The sequence below is a fragment of the Ilyonectria robusta genome (assembly GCF_021365365.1).
Source record: "Ilyonectria robusta strain PMI_751 chromosome Unknown BGZ61scaffold_3, whole genome shotgun sequence".
Lineage (NCBI taxonomy): Eukaryota > Fungi > Ascomycota > Sordariomycetes > Hypocreales > Nectriaceae > Ilyonectria > Ilyonectria robusta.
In genome coordinates this window covers 110,990-128,157 of record NW_025764437.1, presented here as the reverse complement: position 1 = coordinate 128,157, position 17,168 = coordinate 110,990, and the positions used below count along the sequence as shown (strand labels likewise).

General features: G+C 50.8%; 5 protein-coding genes across 5 annotated transcripts; 1 reads left to right on the top strand and 4 right to left on the bottom strand.

Annotated features, from left to right (window-relative positions):
• Nucleotides 1-577: 577 nt before the first annotated feature.
• Nucleotides 578-1,279, bottom strand: BGZ61DRAFT_527618 (P-loop containing nucleoside triphosphate hydrolase protein; the record flags this gene model as incomplete). The annotated part of the gene is made up of 1 exon (XM_046253135.1): nt 578-1,279. The coding sequence occupies one exon, from the start codon at nt 1,277-1,279 to the stop codon at nt 578-580; it is 702 nt and encodes a 233-aa protein (XP_046109046.1).
• A 198-nt stretch (nt 1,280-1,477) lies between these two features.
• BGZ61DRAFT_442319 (uncharacterized protein) lies at nt 1,478-2,625 on the top strand. The gene has a single exon (XM_046244710.1). It carries the CDS (start codon nt 1,501-1,503, stop codon nt 2,503-2,505), a length of 1,005 nt encoding a protein of 334 aa, XP_046109045.1. The 5' UTR covers nt 1,478-1,500; the 3' UTR covers nt 2,506-2,625.
• A 1,387-nt stretch (nt 2,626-4,012) lies between these two features.
• BGZ61DRAFT_490280 (sugar transporter) lies at nt 4,013-5,659 on the bottom strand (the record flags this gene model as incomplete). Its single annotated transcript, XM_046250318.1, has 3 exons — nt 4,013-4,343; nt 4,392-4,687; nt 4,739-5,659. 3 exons carry the CDS (start codon nt 5,657-5,659, stop codon nt 4,013-4,015), a joined length of 1,548 nt encoding a protein of 515 aa, XP_046109044.1.
• Nucleotides 5,660-6,423: 764 nt separating this feature from the next.
• Nucleotides 6,424-8,495, bottom strand: BGZ61DRAFT_341832 (uncharacterized protein; the record flags this gene model as incomplete). The annotated part of the gene is made up of 4 exons (XM_046239456.1): nt 6,424-6,880; nt 6,926-7,641; nt 7,687-8,203; nt 8,251-8,495. 4 exons carry the CDS (start codon nt 8,493-8,495, stop codon nt 6,424-6,426), a joined length of 1,935 nt encoding a protein of 644 aa, XP_046109043.1.
• Nucleotides 8,496-10,518: 2,023 nt separating this feature from the next.
• On the bottom strand, nt 10,519-16,400 carry BGZ61DRAFT_527614 (putative ankyrin repeat protein; the record flags this gene model as incomplete). Its single annotated transcript, XM_046253134.1, has 8 exons — nt 10,519-10,734; nt 10,791-10,973; nt 11,025-15,040; nt 15,113-15,575; nt 15,625-15,690; nt 15,735-15,797; nt 15,848-16,073; nt 16,129-16,400. The coding sequence occupies 8 exons, from the start codon at nt 16,398-16,400 to the stop codon at nt 10,519-10,521; spliced, it is 5,505 nt and encodes a 1,834-aa protein (XP_046109042.1).
• Nucleotides 16,401-17,168: the final 768 nt, after the last annotated feature.

The following is a 17,168-nucleotide window of genomic DNA, read 5'->3' as shown; positions in this document are numbered from 1 at the left end:
GAAAGGCAGCCGGCATGCAACATATATAGTCCCGGCATGAGGAGGATTCCGGACACCTGGACCCGACTAGTCATGCGCTAACCCATCCTGCGCTTGGCAGAATCCCCATGGGGTAGAATAATCGGGGTAACCAGCGTCGGCCACTGGTAAAACAAGTCAGGTGCGACAATTGAGACGGACAAACAGGGTGTTTGTCACCTCATCGGCGACTGTGCTCCGAAGTCGCATGATGGTTGAAGCGCTAACCGCCGGACTGGGTCAAGCGAGGACCCGTATCGGAGGGCTGTGATCCGATGGCGAGGAGTCGGCGCGTTGTGGTCCGAGAAGAATGGTAGCTGGAGTCTGGTCTAGTGGGTGATGCCGGTTTAGATTGAATCCGATGGTGGGTTGCATTATACGCAGGGATAGAGAAGTCGGCAGTGAACGAATTGAATCTGGATGGATGATTCAGCTTCGTTTGCGATGGATGGCCACAAACATGAGTCAAGGCACGCGTCTCATCGATTACATGTGAGTTCTCATTAAACTGTAGCAAAGCTAGAATTGTTCTAATAGCCAATTGCAAGAGAGTCTATTTCTACCTCGGACTAAGAGCCTTGTCATCGACACTCTGCACAATAATATTTGGTCGTATGAGATTCCTCCGCACCTCTTCTCCATTCAGCAGATCATTCTTGTTGGCTCTAGCTATGGCCTCCTCCCAGTTCGTTTCAATCCCTGCTTTTATATGTCTAGCTGCAACACGGTGTCGTGCCAACGATGGTTCCACATCAACAAACCAAGTGTCGTCCACGTAGTCGGGAATCTGCTTCCAAGGGGCGCGGTCGAGAAGCAGCCAATTGCCCTCGATGATGACGATTTGAGTCTCTGGTTCGATGCGAAGCGCATCTGCAACGGGGTCTTTGGATTTGTGGTCGAAACTCGGTGCCGTAATGATGTGTGTAGGTCCGTTCCGAGAGACGTGGAGAGCTTTGACAAGCTTCAATACGCCGTCGGAATCGAATGTCCAGTGAGCGCCCCGTCGGGCGTATGCCTCGCCGCGATTGGGTAATGTGTCGAGGTGTGCGCGAGAGTAGTGAAAGCCATCCATCGGCAGGACTGCTGCGGTAGGACGGCCGGTTTGAGCGTTGATGCGTTGCACCACTTCAGCTGCAATGGTCGACTTTCCTGATCCTGGCGGACCAGAAAAAGCGATGATGACTCGCGTTAGAGAGTCTTGTTTTGACGTCGTGTATATGTCAAGGGCCCTTTCTGCTAGATTTGTGTAGACAGAATCCATGATGTTGCCTTCAATCGACTGTTGTCAATCCACTGTTGCCGGTAACACCGCCCAATCCCCAGGGATCTAGTGGCATCTTGTAGGGCAATTGGATTGGATTCAGCCCAAAGCTGATCTCTGTCGGGCGACTGTGCTCCGAACAATGTGGAGCTCTAGCCAGGGATGACACGGCTGCCACAGGAGATCCAGTACTGCAGTGAGAATTATCATCTTAATTGTCGATGCTAGCTAGATTCATAAAGCACTCTTGGTTAATTCTTGAATCCGTTCACTTTACACATACACTGGTCTTCTCAGGTCATTCCCGCACAACCATGTCTCCTTCTGTTGAACTGACCGATCGCGCGGCCTTGACCGCCAGAGCGGTTCCGTCGATGCTTCTTAGCGACGGCTCTGCATCGTCAATGACGCCGCCGCCAACCACAGGGATTGCAACTGATGCCACAAATGGAGCCAAAGATCGGTTCACAGTTCGAGGAAATATGATTGTCACTGGAGGAGCTGGAGCTCTCGGCCTGGCCTCTTGCGACGCCCTGCTAGAGCATGGTCTCTGCGGACTGATGATCTTTGATGTGAACCCCGCACAGTCACAGCAAGAAATCGACAAGATGCGGTCCAAGTTCCCGCAAGCCAAAATCAACGCGCTCAAGGTGGATGTCACAGACGAACAAGCCGTGGAAAAAGCCGTGGAAGAAACAGCCCGGGTTCTAGGCTCAGTCGACGGCCTCGTGTGCTTTGTCGGCGTCGTTGGCTGCGTGGCGACTCTCGAGATGCCCGTGTCGCAGTGGCGGAAAATACTCGACATCAACACTACCGGATCTTTCATATGCGCTCAAGCGGCAGCGCGCCAAATGGTTCGACAAAAGACAGGCGGGTCCATCACCTTTACTGCGTCCATTTCCGCCCACCGCGTCAACTTTCCCCAGCCGCAGGTCGCGTACAACGTGAGCAAGGCAGCGCTATTGACGCTCAAGAATTGTCTTGCAGCTGAGTGGGCGCAATACGGTATCCGGACCAACAGTATCAGCCCGGGATACATGGACACTATTCTCAACGAGGGAGATGGGATTGCAGAGCATCGAAGGATTTGGGCTGCTCGCAACCCTAGCGGTAGAATGGGGAGCCCGTCTGAGCTAACGGGGGCGGTTGTACTGTTGGCGAGCACGGCCGGGACGTATATGAATGGAACTGATATTGTCGTGGACGGCGGTGCAATTGTTTTTTAGTCTGGTTTGAAGAGCTCGGCATGAAAGACTCAATGCTCGGGGTTCCATTTAGCATGTTCTCGGGCGTGAGGCGATTCCGGATACAAGTGCAAGTAAAACTCGAGTAGCTTAAAAGTCGTCCTAAAAATACAATCCATTGGATATGCAGTAATAGATGATGAAAATCACTTCTAAAATGGTTCAGTTCATCGACGAGTCGATTAGTGACTTCGTAGTAGGCATAAAGGCATGTATAAGCAGCATCCTGAATATGGAAAACCCTCTGAGAGCATCATATTGTTGGCGGCTATAATAGCATAATCCCTTTATAGAATTGGTAGCCACTGTAAAAGGGTTAATTACAACGCGCGAGATAAATCAAGACAGACGCAACTATTGTGAGCTATCAAAATGGGCAATGCGGTTATTGCAAAGTTGCTGATATTACCGATAGTGTCTCTCAGCTTGGAGGATACACTGGATCAGAGGCCAGTATCCATGGCTACTTACAAGGCTAAAAAATACTCATAAAGTCACCAGTGAAATGGGATAGTGCATTTACACATGACATGTTGCCAGTGGTGAATAAAACACCTACGGTCATCTTCAAGGTCGGAGAACTTACAGTGGGTAGGTAGGTGTAAGCGCTGAATATCAGGGCCTCTAGGGCTCTAGGGCACGTTAAGCGCTGAGCTTCAGCGGCCGGCACGAAGAGCGCCAAAGGTTCCGGGAGCTAGCGCTTGAAGGAGGAGGCGAAGCGCTAACTTCAGAGGGTTAGAGGGGTAAGGTCGCTGAAGATTAGGGCAGCCAGATTCAAAAGCTACCCAGATAATTGACCCTTTCCAGTTATTACTTTTTGGCCCGAATCGTTCCTGATGCCCAATTTATAGCCTTAAAGAAGAATTAACGTCAAGGGGCTATACGAAACAATGGAAAACGCAGAAAGATACGAGGCCACTGGCATAACTGGTACTCCGGCGAAAACGGGCTGGAACAAGCCTAGTGAAGTATTCTGACGTCAACCCTTACGCTGGATTAGAGTCTCCGTCATGAAGACCAGGCGCTTGATGGTCTTAATCATTCTCTCGCTTTGCTACATGTATATTATAGTAACTGCATTAATATTTACCCTAAACAGAGAAACCAGATTAGAACTATTGTCCAGGGAACGAATACATGGACTGTTAAATAGGGACAAGGCTACTGATATGCAATTTCAGTTCACGTGGTGAATATGCTTCAATTTAATAGGTTAAGACACATCTTTATCGTTCATGCAGCCAGCTTGAGTTCGTAAAATACCAATGAATCATACTCAAATATGTAAAATCAACATCAACTAATATGAAGAACCCTCAACATGATAAGCCACCTGCTTCGAACACACCAGCTTTCAAGGATTTGGTACATGTTTGAACAGGTCTGAAATATATCAGGTATTCATGTAGCATCATTTGATGTCTATGGAAAACCCCTTCAAGTCTTTCATCTGTCAGTTACTTTCCAAGTCTATGAAGCCAAGTTTCACTCAAACTGTCTCGTTGTGCGAGGACTTTACCTCCTCCGCGAGCTTCCCTCCAGTCTCCAAACCAATGGCATGCTTATCAAAGATCACAGCCATTTCTTCAAGACTGTGGCCACGAGTTTCAGGGTAAAGGAAGTAGATGGTGATGGTGATGGCAACCAGAATAACCGCAAACACCACGTAATATTTCCATCCAATTTTATCCAGCGCGATTGGGTTCACAAATGTATTGAAGAAGATGGCAGCATAGGTCGACAGTTGAGTGATAGCAATGCCGCGGGCACGCAGGGCGTAGGGCCAAATCTCGGCGGGGTAGGAAACGGCCAGGGGCGTACTGTTTGAGCATTAGTATTGGACTGGCAGATGAGATACGGCAACTTACAAAGCAATGTCGTAGAATCCATAGTAGATAAACAGGAAAGGAACCACGGCAAGACCTGCCGCTTTGTTGCCGGTCGTGTCAAATGTCCCGGACAAAGCTGAGATGAGCACGAAGCTGACCAACATGCCGACAGAGCTGAGGAGGAAGAGGAAGCGGCGTCCAACTCGATCGACACTGGCAGCAGCTCCAACGGCTAGGATCAAGTTCCAGACTTGCAGGCAACCACTGATGAGGGTCTGATCAGTGACGGAAGTGATACCAACAGTTTGTAGCACAAGGGCCAAGTAATAGCTGACCTATTATCGTCCAGTTAGCAGATGCATAGTCAACCGAGTGAAAATACTAACCACTCCCACACCGTTCCATTGGGCAAAGACACCGAGTGAAATGGAAATGGCTGCGCGATGGCGGTTTCCAGGCGTGTTGAATAAGTCTCCCCAGGAGGTGCTGGATGCGTTATCGCTCTCCTCTCGGATAACGCACTCAATCTCGTCCAGTTCGAAATCGACCAAGGCGGAGTTATCCTCGCCACCAGCGTGGAACTTGCGAACGATCTGTTTTGCTTCCTCCGCGCGTCCCCTGGATATAAGGTATCGGGGCGATTCGGGGACCAAGAGAACGGCGGGGAGGGCGACAATCGGGATGGCGATTTGGAGCAGCGAGGGAATACGCCACGACCAGGAATCGTTGTAGTTTCGGGTTCCATAAGTCACCCAAGCAGCCAGAAGCGATCCGACATACCAGCCGCAGTTGTACAAGGATGTGAGGAACGCTCGATGGGTCGGGTATGCGAGTTCAGTGATCAGAAGAGGCGCAAGACCAGACCACCACGCGCTGGGCTGGCCGAGGAAGAATCGGCTAGTGATGAATCCTGCTGAATTCGGCGTGAATGCTTGCAAGAAAGCTCCCAAGAAGAGAAAGAAGTAGCCGATCAAGAGGCCTCGCTTTCGTCCCCATCGGTTGGCAAAGTAGGCAACCGCCGGATAGGCCAAAGTCGAAGAAAGGGCCTGGATTGCATTGATGAAGCCGAGCCACGCGCCTTTGGGGTTGTCCATGAAGTCGTGCCACTGCGGCAACGCCTGCAGTCCATTCATCATGGAGCCGTCATATCCATTGGCGGCAGCCAGAAGTGTCAAGGAGACGGCATAGTAGTTGAGCAGACGCAGGTGGCCTTTCTTGTACCAAGCGACTCCGTCGTTTGGCAAGACGTGAGCGATGCCTGCGCCGACGGCATTCTGCTCGCTTTGAGTGTTGGAGCCTTGGCCCATGGTTCAATGATCTGATCAAGGAGAAGAAGCAGGGATAGGAGGGATGATGGGATGAGTCCGTTCCAAGTGGAAACATCTCGGACTATATATGTTGGAGCATCGAACAGACCATGCTACCCCAGCCAACCCCACAACATAGAGAAACGCGGGGATTCGCCTGGGGTAACTGGTGGCAACGAGCAGATTAGGTTCTTCACGCCTCCGGGGAGTTACGGGGATTGAGTCGTCTCGGGGAGTTCCGGGCACGCTATTTCAGCCATGGCATCCTTGATCTCACCTGTAGCTCCTCGGGCCTATTAAGGGTCCATGGCGACGTAAATGCGACCTGCCAAGTATTTGAGGGCATTTTCAGGTTGAATTCTTACGCAGAGGATTGATGGTCATCGTTTTCCTGTTACTTGGAACACAAGCCTCTTCAGTACTTTGTACGAACGGTAATGAAGGCCACCGGAATTTGAATCCCGCGTCGTTGTAATTCCGCATGGACCCAAGTGGAGACGTTCCATGTCACCAACCCTGGTGTGTTAGACTGCCCGCGGAGTTTCGGTTCTCTCAGCTCCTGAACAAAGGTCCGCTTGTTCCGTGAAATGATTGGAAGCCAAGACTCATTATACGCGCCTACTTACCGCCTGTTCGAGTAGGACAAGATTGATAAAGAGTACCACGTCTCCGGGTCAGAAGGTCCAGTCATGATCCAATATTAATTGATCGCGTGGCATACTTTCTGTGCATCAGCTGTCTATACATATATGAGCACTGCGGCTCTACGTTTGATCTGTGAGAGTCGACATGATCCCTTCAATGACCTCAATAGCACGACTCACTCCCGGACCCTCATCCTCCCAATACCTGAGTTTCAAGAGTGAGGCACCTACAGCACTCACCCAATCAGGCGGTACATGAATGGTCCCACATCGAACAACTGCTAGAAGTGATAGCATGGCCCCCGTGCATCCGCGAGTGGCATACCATGTACCGTGGTGGCGGTGTGTCACCGGCTCGCAACGAACGATACGCATGCAATTGGAGACTGCTTTGTCCAAGTACGGCAGAACCAAGCCTCGGCATCGAGCATTGGGTGGACTGTGGATTGCGTAATATAGTAGCGGTCGATAGATCCACGCCTTGATGTCCAGGACGCGGCTGTATACCATGTAAGGGAGTTCTTCATCGGGGATTGTGTCTTCGTTATACTGAATAAGAGCAGGAAGTCCTTGATACCTGGATCGGTCAGTGTGCTGGCATTTACTGCATGGGATGCATTACCATTCGTCAAGTTGCTGCTCAAACTCACTGGCAGCCTTGATCATGTATGGCACAGTCTCGTCTGTCCAAGACTGGTGATCGTCGCTGTAGAGAATATTGAGAACCCGATTGACTATCCGACGAAGCGTTATTTCCGTCAGGTAGTAGAACCAGCTCTGTTCATGTTGGCGATGTGACCCAAGCGATCTCCGGCCCCCTGACGATCGCTGCAGCCCACTTTGAAAGGTAGCCTCCCCATGAGGTGCTTCGCTCGGGACGTCAGGAGGGGAAGGGTACATGTCGGGGTAGTGGAAGTCGGCCAAGGAACTGTTGGGGAGCTCAATCTCGGCGCGTAGCTCGCACTCGGACTTGTAGCAGCTCCAGTAGAGGCGCTGCTCCAACTGTCGACGCTTGGAGGCCTTTGCGGCATCCACACAACGGGAAGGCCGACGCGCTTGACACTGCAGGTACATGTGGTATGATCTGGAGGCTGAGTGAAACTCTGCCCAGGCGCTCAAGGGTCGCTGGGTGTACATGAGGTATACCCCTGCTAGAAACTGGCACTGGGAGGCGAGAACGTCCCTCTCAAAGAGGCCAAATCTTCTGCGAGCCAGATTGTAGTATCGTTCCCCTTTTTGGATATCATCGCCCTGCGCCTGAAGGGAGGAAAGATTTTTCGGGGGGGAAAGATCGGCCGTGTGAGGCTGGGCAACACAACCGAGAGCACACGCAATAAGCTGTTTACATTAGAACCACACGAGATTGCGTCCAATTCGACTCACCACGAGACATGACGGTGAGTCCCACTTCAATCCGTCCTCAACCACGCGACGCGCGTATGACCAGATGGTGTCTGGGTCTAGAACCGGGTTTTTAATGTGGACCAGGTCTAAGAACCGCTGCACAAGGTCTAGAATCTGGTCTTCATCGATTCCACTCCCTTTCAATCTTGAGTTGCTTCTGCGGGTTTTGACGGCTGGGTTCAGCTCTTCCACATCTGAATCATCAGCCATGTCTGCCATGAAAACGGCATCGACCATGTAGTTTCTTGGATATCGGTTCTCGAATATTGGCCACTGAAGAATGGCATCTGGTGAAGTCTTGGACGAGGGGATTCGCAGGTGATCATAGCTGGAGTCTTGATCAGGGCTAATGAGCGGCTGAGGAGGCTCATCAACCGGGGATATGTGGGTATCGGCTGTTGGTATTGTGGAGACCCTAAGAGAATCGGGCAGCTGGTTGAGGCGAGAAAGGACCTGATCTAGGCGATCTAGAATCAGTAAACTAGCAGGGTCGAATCTGTGACGACTATTAGCGACACGGCATCGCCGCACGGCAAAACATACGCTGAGTGATCCTGGGAGTCGTCATAACAACACTGCGACTTGGAAGCCAGGCAGCTTCCACAAGCAGGGCGAGAATTATTGCATTTGACCTTTCTCACACGGCATTGTCGACATGCAGCCACGGCTCTCTTTCTGGGATACACAACGGCATCCCGGGAGCTCTCAACACGCTTCCGCTTGCCATTTGGCTGCGACTGCGACGATGTGAGGGTCTGCTGTGCGTCATTGATTTGGGTGACATCCATTCTGGCTCTTGGAGTAAGCAAACCCGCGTGTGGGACTACCCCGGACTGGTGAACGGCTGGGGTCGCCTTTGGAGATGGTTCTTGCCCTGTTTAGTGGTCAGGGATGAGGAGAATGAAAGACAGCTTCCGGTACAATTGCCGTCTTTCTCGCGGAGACACGGGCATGAAGATGGATGAGGGGGAATGATGGAGGGAGAAGAGACAACCAGCTTGATCCGGGGAGTTGCGGCACCCAAACTTTATGTTGCGAACTCGGGGAGTGACGGGTAAGCGGGTCATGTCCGGGACGTCTCCGCGGAGTCTCGGGCTTCGTATTTAAATGAAAGTGGACTCGAATTTCCTCCAGGCGTCCAACCCCAGACATTGGACAGCCAGGAAAGGAAAGGCGGCCTTTGAGATGAGGATGCTGCGGGGAAAGGGACCCTAAGACGGTTTCTATTGCGGGGTGGCCGTGGAGTGTGGCATGTCTTGACTCGGGCCCAGGAAGCCTGATGGGGTAACGCCTGTGATGTGTGATGTTGGTGATGTCGATGTGTCAGGATGTGAAAGTTGTACCTTGTTAGTGGTATCATACGCTGGATTAAGTGATTCTGCCAATTCGTTATTTTATCTGAATCTTGAAAATTCTGTTACCCTACTCATTTCTTCATAATAGCTCTTCATTTTCTGCCCAAAGCCCAAGGTCAGTCTCATTGTAGGTGTGACGCTCGGTCGCTGCCGCATCGTGAGTGGGCTCCCGTTCGGAGGCGCCGGAGTCCCGGAGGTTCCGAGTCGGTGCCGAGGCCCTGCCGGTCTCCCTATGTGGTCACATACGTGTTGATATGGTGTTAAATGCGGCATTCTTTTGTTTCACACATTCTGAGGGGTTCTTTTTAGCTCTGCTCTGCATCATCAGATAGACTGAAGCTATAAGAAGTGCAGACTATAGGGACAAGTATGTACCGTTACAGTCGCAGCATCCATTTGAGAGCTCGTCAACAAAGGGTCATGTACAGTGAGATGCAAAGCTAGCAGTACGTTCCCCTATGAATACAGTGACCGCATTCCCGGCCCGCTGGTCTCCCCCATTTTTCGGTCCCGCTCCAGGCAGGTCACATCTTGGCCCTCTGAGGTGCGTTCAACAGTTCACGCAACTGCTACCCTAGGGTTGTTACGGATTTACCTTTGTGGCGAGCCCTCAATCCAGCCCGTTGTCTCTCATCGTGCGATTTTTGAGTTGATCCCCACTGGCTGTAATTCCGATGGCGGCTGCTCACTGAGCCGAGGTAACTAGTAGAGGTTGTTGCAGTGGGAACAGTCGTTAGTGGGCGTCAGCCCCTGTAAGGTGTGCGGCGACAGGGGACTATGCGCTATAGTTCAGGACGCTCACTTCAGGTCAAAAGGCCTCTGCGTGCGAGTAGCAACACTCTACTCCATCCTGCTACGGTAGTGAAGTGTTCAGTGTGCATCCAAACTGGAACAGGCATGATAAAACGTGTTAGATTCACCCACATTATCCTAACAAGATTGGCGCTAGATACGTGAATTTAGTCAAGTCGTGACTGCAACAACTTGTTTTGTCTCTTCCTTTCTCTGCGCAGGTTGCAAGTAGAGACCAGACCTGAATGCACGCTCAACACACGCATGCAGTCGACTCACGGTAAATTGTTTGGCCAAGAATACATGAGTCATGTCAATATCGCTACCAAGACCAACGTCTTGCATGTTTTGTTCCCGTGTGTAGACGACACTGGGAATGTGGTACATGAGGCGATGCCTCCATCTTACTCAAATTCTGTCCCGGTCGTCATCCCCTATTTATCAATCCTGTTCTAAACCATTGACTCAGTACGAGTTTTATTAAACTTTGAGCCGGTATCTCCCTCACTCTGTCTCAGAAGCTCAGCCATCAATCTATCCGAGCCTGTTAGTCTGTTGACTCCGAGGCTATGCCTCTTAAGGGACAGAGCACACGAGAAGTCCTTCATTTACTGTGATTTTATATTATCTTCCTATACGCCTGTAGATTACATCATCAAGTACCCTAATCTTCTTCATCTAGATCAAAGCTATCGAGGTCGAATTCAGAATCGATTGGTGAGCTGCCGGTCGACGGCTTATAATCCTCATCATACATCGGCTCAACTGCCTCCAAGTAGTGACTTCGATCATGCATGTCAGAACTGATGTCGCAGCATTTGTTGCAGAGCGAAAAGTCGCGAGTGCACTCCAGACACTTCCACTGTATACCTATGATACCCTGGATTAACACTGATTGTTAGCATTGGCGTTTCGTCGGTAGAAGGTGATACTAACCACGAGACAGCTGCTACAAAAGTCTGTCTTCTCATGACCACACTTGCTCTTGTGGAAGAATTCGTCCCACTTCTCCTCCTGACCATTCGAGTTGACCATTGTGTGCTCCTTGGGCTCCAGTCTAGCTTTTAAGGACTCAGGCCGACCCGCAAAGTTCGCCAACTTCAATGCCGACCACTCATCCTGCTTGCCGGGAGTGCGGCTTCAAACCCACACATCGGCGTTTCGCTCTACTAGCTGCTTGATAGTGTTTTCGGAACCTGAGCGTGCTGCCCACATCAGCGGAGTCCAGTTGTCGTGGTCCAACACGTTGACGTCCATTTGGAACTTTTCCAAGAGGTAGCGGGTGCAGGAACTGCCTGGAGCGGATGCCGCAAAGTGAATCGGCATGCGGCCAAAACTGTCCTTAACATTAATTTTCGCTCCGGCCTCAACTAAGGCTCTGATGGCCTCGTCAGAGTATGATCTACACGCGAGGTGCACGGCGCGGCGCTGTTGACTGTCGACAGAATTCAACGGAGCCTTGCGCCGAATAAGAAACTTGAGTATCCCGACTTTTGTTGGGTCGGCAAAAGCCATGTGAGCAGCTCGAATAATCGGATACCCGAGCTCGCCACCCAGCTTCTCAATTGGCACCTTCGCTTCGTCAACAAGATATCGCACCAGATCCTCGGCTCTCCACGAGGATCGGACTCCTACCGCGGTGTACAGTAGCGATTCACCATACTCACGATGGACCGACTCGAGATCCGCGCCCGACTCGACAAGCAACTTGACGAGACTCAAGTAGCCCATTCTAACGGCAATATGGAGAATGCTTCCAAAACCGGGACCAAACACGTTGACTTCGGCACCTTGCTCGATGAGGTACTTGGCGACACCGTCATTGCGTGCCCAGACGGCCATAGCGAGGGGAGTGTGTCCTTGCTCATCCTGGACATTCAAAGGCGTATTGGCCTCGACCATGATTCGGACTGTGGATGGGACTGTTCTCCAGCGTATTTTATGAAGCCAGGTCTGGCCTCTCTTGTCGACTTGATCAACAGCTGCCTTGTACCGTTTAGACAATAGCAATTTGAGGATTTCATCAGCGCCGCCCGAGTCTCCTGCCTCATCGAGTAGGATATCAACAGCGTTCTGGCCGTTCTTGTTCCTGAAATTTGGGTTGGCACCAGCTTCCAGAAGGAGTTTGACGCATTTAATCGCTTTGTACATGCAGGCCAGCTGTAAAGGCGTGCACCCGATCTCCTTTCGGATCTTCCCATGGTCACCAAGCGCAAACTCCAAGTTGGGCTTGGGATCGCTTTCAAGGAGTACTTTAACAGACTCCGAGGACTTGCCATTACCTGCAGCCATGTGCAGTGCCGTTCCGAAGATGCTGTGGGAATCTATAGGGACGGCCCTTTTCAGTAGCTCCGCAATCATACCTGGGTCTTTGTGACCGGCGTGAAGGGAGCCCATTCCACCAAATCCAGTCCACATGGGGTCGGCACCATTATTCAGTAAATACTTTGCCACTTCAGTGCGATTTCCATACAGAGCGCCGAACAATGGTGGAGCTGAGACGTCTCCTGTGTAGTTGACGTCAGCCTTGTTCTCCAGGAGGAGCTTCACCATCTGCAGGTTCCCTTCGAAGCAAGCCCTTGAAAGCGGCGTCTTGCAGATCCCATCAGTGTTTTCTTTAATAAAGTCAAGCTTGGCGCCGTGCTCGATCAGCAGTGATGCAGGCTGGGTGTTGCTTGTGCTTATGGCGCAGATTAAGAGCGTAGGTTTGCCCTCGGGAATCACATCCATGTCTGGCTTGGGGACGTGATCGAGCAACAATCGAGCCACATCCAAATGGTTTTCACAAACGGCGTTGAAAAGTGCAGTCCCGCTGGCACACTCGACATTTGGATCTGCCTTGTGATGAAGCAAGACACGGACACATTCCAGAAAGCCTTCGTGGGCTGCAACGACAAGCGGCGGTCTGCAATACATGAGGGCATCGTTATCCTGCTCGCCGGTTTCGAAATCGGCACCAGACTTGATCAGAAAGTCAACCACCTTGTATCGGCCCTTGCCGACTGCCAATTGTACTAATCCTCGGCCATCGCGGTATCTTGTATCAATACTTGCACCCCGTTGTAGAAGGAGCTCGATTAAGCCCATGTCTCCTCTCATGACAGCGTTTGAAATTGGGCCGCAACCTCTATTGTCCGTAAGGTTCAAGTCTGGTTTGGACTCTGAGTTTAACAGAACCTCCATTGTAGAGAACTGGTTTCGCCATGTCGCAATACCTGCTGGAGAGGCTCCCCAGTAACTACTAAGCTCATTAATGTTGAAGCCAGACAACAGAATGGCTGCAATGAGGCCATCCTGTCCGGCAGAAGCAGCTCGAGACATGACTTTCTCAGACCACTGGAATGTTGCAAGGTTCGGTATCTTGTCAATAAGCATGTTCAAGATGTCGGCGTTGTCTTGCGCAGCTGCCCAGAGTAAAGCGGTTTGAAGCTCCTCTTCATCTACTCGGACTCGGTTCAATAGTTTCTGGACCATTTCCTTGTTGCCTGCCCGAACACACTCCGTGATGGCCAACCAGCAGTCTTTCTCAAACCAAGGCTGGTCATTTTCGGACTTGGCCTTGTCATCGACCAAGTCTTCTAGCCCCAGCATGGCAAAGACTGGGAGTGTTGAGATGTAGTGACGTTGTATCCGGGTGAATGGATTGGAAAAGAGCCAGAAACAGACCTCCCAGGCAGCTCGGGCCTTCTTGGAAGCAAAGAGGTCATGAACAAGTTGAATAGGCTTGAACTGTCCGCTAGCCTTGTAGTGTTGAGGCCAAAATCGAACGGCATACTCGGCTAGAGAGGTTCTGGGGTGCGAAATAACTATCGCATCCAATGACGTCTCCCATGGGCCTCCCTCGAGATTCTCCGAAGAAAACTCGTCAAGCGCCTCTTGTGTACTTTTTAGTTGCAAGTAACGCAAGCACGTCTCTGCCAGAATACTGTTGACCCTGGCCGCCCGCTCCTCCGCGCTCCCCTCCACGCCTATTTCGGGCACCTGGTAGAACGAAGGGTGGCTGAATTTGACATTGCAGTCCTTGACAGTGATGATTCCACACAGCGCCTCTTCTATTTCGGTCATCGTGCCTTCTGTGTCGACGTCGTCCAAGCAATGTTCTTTGTTGGGAAACTCGTAGATGGTGAGTGCTTCAACAAGAGAATCAGGCGACCATAGGTCTGAAGCGTGCTTAACCCAGTTGAAGACGTTTGCAACTCTTTCTTCGAGTCGTGGTGACAAAGAGGAGATGAAGACCTGGACGATATTCTCTGCCGTGAGGGGGAATAGTTTTTCGATGATGCCCGTAAGTTCAGCATTTGGCTTGCCTCGATGGTTTTTTCCAAGCCAATTCAAAATGATATGACCCAGAAATGGTGTGTCGTTGCATTCCTTGAATAGCTTCTGGAGCTGGGGTCGGAAATCCTTATAGATCGGCCGATTTCCCATCAAGCTAGCCACGCCCAACTGGAGTTCTTCGGCCAACCTATCGCCTAACCCACCAACCTCGGGACAATCATTGAGATTGACGCGTGCTTCATCAGGAAAAGATTGAACGGCCAAGCCGCCCGGGGTTGAAGTTGATAGAATCATGCGATATGTTTGGTCGCTGTAGCCCTGTTCCTCCAGAACACGCTCAAGAAACCATCGCCGCTGATCTTCCGGGCATTGATCGAAGCAGCCAATGAATATAGTGAGGCGAAGAACACTTCTGGAAAAGAATCTGAGTGCTGAATATAGATGGTATAGGTCTTTGAGTGACCACGATCGTGTGACATTCAAGAAACCCAGCTCTTCGGGTATATAACGACCGAGGACGGTCCAGAAGTGCCCAGAGATGACGTTGATCAAGTACGTCAACATTGATGAAAGATCGCCATATCGGGAATCCCACTGATCAAACTCAAAGTATATCACAGTGTTTTCAGGCTTCCCACTACCGTCACGAATAGCGAGATTGGCGTCATAATCGACATAGAAGAGACGGGACACCTCCGAGATGTCAACCAGAGAGTTCCCATCGCCATAGAGATGCAAGAGTCTTGGCCCCGTGTCCGTTTGGTCAAATCTGGTGTATGCCTCTTGTGTGTGAATCCATTTTACAATGGTAGGCTTTGGTAGCACTGGATCGTAGGGGACACCCAAAGCCCGAGTTGGAGGTGCGAGGGAGAGGAGATGTGCTTGGAGGTGGATGGAACGAGAGTTGACTTCGATAATTAATATTTCGTTCATGGTCAGACAATCCTCTCACTTTTCGTGCTCGGTAGTTCAGAACTTACTGCACCCCGGGACATTGAACATTCCAGACACGGCCAAGTTCCAACCGCTATCTGCGTCGCCTTGAACGAGCTTCACATGGTCGATATCTGCACACGGAAATCTTCCAATTGCTTCAAATGAATGCCCAATCGAGTGTGCGTATCGCGGGAATGAATTCACCGGGTCTTGTAGATTATCTTGTTTCGTCGGGTTTGTGGCAACAGCTCCAATTGTGCCATCGCCGGTGGGCCTTTGAGCGAGGATATCACCAACACTCTGTGTGAAGATGTTGAAACTGGCAGCACGATCCAAAATCTTCGTTCCCAGAAACCTCTCGTTAATCATGTTGACCTGACTTGCGAGGTTTGTGACCTTGGGTAACACTCGATACTTGATCTCGGGGCCTGGGAGGAGAATAAGCTTGTGTATTTGATCCTCGAGGTCGCCAGTGGATTGGAATCGGTGAGGCGTGCCCAAGAAGATCTAATAATGTAATTAACGGGTGTTGAGGCAGGAGAGATGTGATACTCACGAGCCCCGTGGTAAGAATAGCTATCTTCCCATACTTGGCAGGGTTGTTGATAGCTATGGAAAGAGCCTATCACGTTAGCCAATATCACTCCAACCGTCATTGCGCAGTACCTCTTTCACGATTGTTCCTCCAAGATCATGGCAAATCCAAATGATGGGACGGTCGACTTCAGTCTGCAAGAGGTAATTAACACGGCGCATTCCAGTGAAATAAGGAAGCTTACCTCCTCAAGCTCTTTGCGAATTTCGGCGTATTCCGTGACCAGCCTTTCTGCATGTGCCCTGATGCCGTTCGGTTGGTAGAGTAATGATTCTTGATCAACCTCGTATGAATAATCGAGCTGTCTGCCCGGCAGGCTTTCGAATAGCTTTTGTCTCACCCACCAGCTGCCATCTGGGGCAATCCAGGCAGTCTTGTAATCGTCGCGAATACCATGAACGGTGATGATACTGTATATCTGTGAGCCCGCTGTTCTACAGCCAAATTGAACCATCATCTTCATACTCATAATCATCGTATGCAGAACCATACCAGCCCAAACCAAGGGTACAATGGAGGCCAAGCTCTCGTTGCCCAATTTTTTGGGGCTGCCGAATTGTTGGTAAATCTTTCGCGAATATATCATCTGTTGTTGTAGTGTGGACACTGCCTGAATCATCGTCGTCGTCTTCCTTAGTATCGGGCAGTTTTGAGCCTACGTCCAACGCTGGCGTTCCTGGCTCTATCTCCGACCCTAGAGGTGAGGCCTGATGCGTGATTGCCTCAGAGTCTGCCATTTTGTTTAGATAGTCATCAAAACGCAGTCTCAGTTCTTGTCGAGGGAGTTGATCGGAATGAATATCCGGTTGAAGAGCCCCAACTTTCCATGAAGGGCTGGCATTGAAGCCTGGAATGCGGAGACAATCTGAAATGGCAAATTTAGCCGACTTAGCCTCAGACCCGAATGATTTCGTAGTTTTGATTGGCGTCGTGTTGGTTGTCATACGACACCCCTGTGTTCCGTGTCACTGAGCAGGCGAAGATATGCTGTCTGACCTATTCGGCTGCACTGTGAGCCATTTAATTTGCACACTCTATTGGACGGTTGTCAGCTCATTTCCGCCTCGTGATTCAACCTATTTTTAGCTGTCCGCTGAAGGCCGAAACCGGGTCGAGGTACAGGCAAAAAGGGGGGGGGGGGGACGAGACTCGAGGTCGGGTCGAGACTCACCTTGAAGAAGGTAGTGAAGAATAGAAGGGAAAAAAGGATCAAGGGCGGAGGCAGGAGAAGACTATATACCCTGTTGACAGCGAGTCAAGCCCAGGATTCGGCCAGCTGGGCTTCCGGGTATGATTCACGGCGGAATTGGTAGCATCTATTCACTACGCAGAGAGAGAGGGTTTAGAGAAGTACTTGAGGTGATCTCGCCTCGAGATAGAATAGACCTATGGTGAACGTAGGCATGAGTCGACTGAGGAGCTGCTTTTGGTGTGAAGGCGCCTGAATTTTCCCAGAGCAGAGAGGTTTATCTGCTGGAGATAGAAGATGTCAACTCAGTATCGGC

Excerpts from the sequence above, each read along its gene's own strand:
- BGZ61DRAFT_442319 (XM_046244710.1), top strand. The coding sequence starts at position 1,501 with ATGCTAGCTAGATTCATAAAGCACTCTTGGTTAATTCTTGAATCCGTT.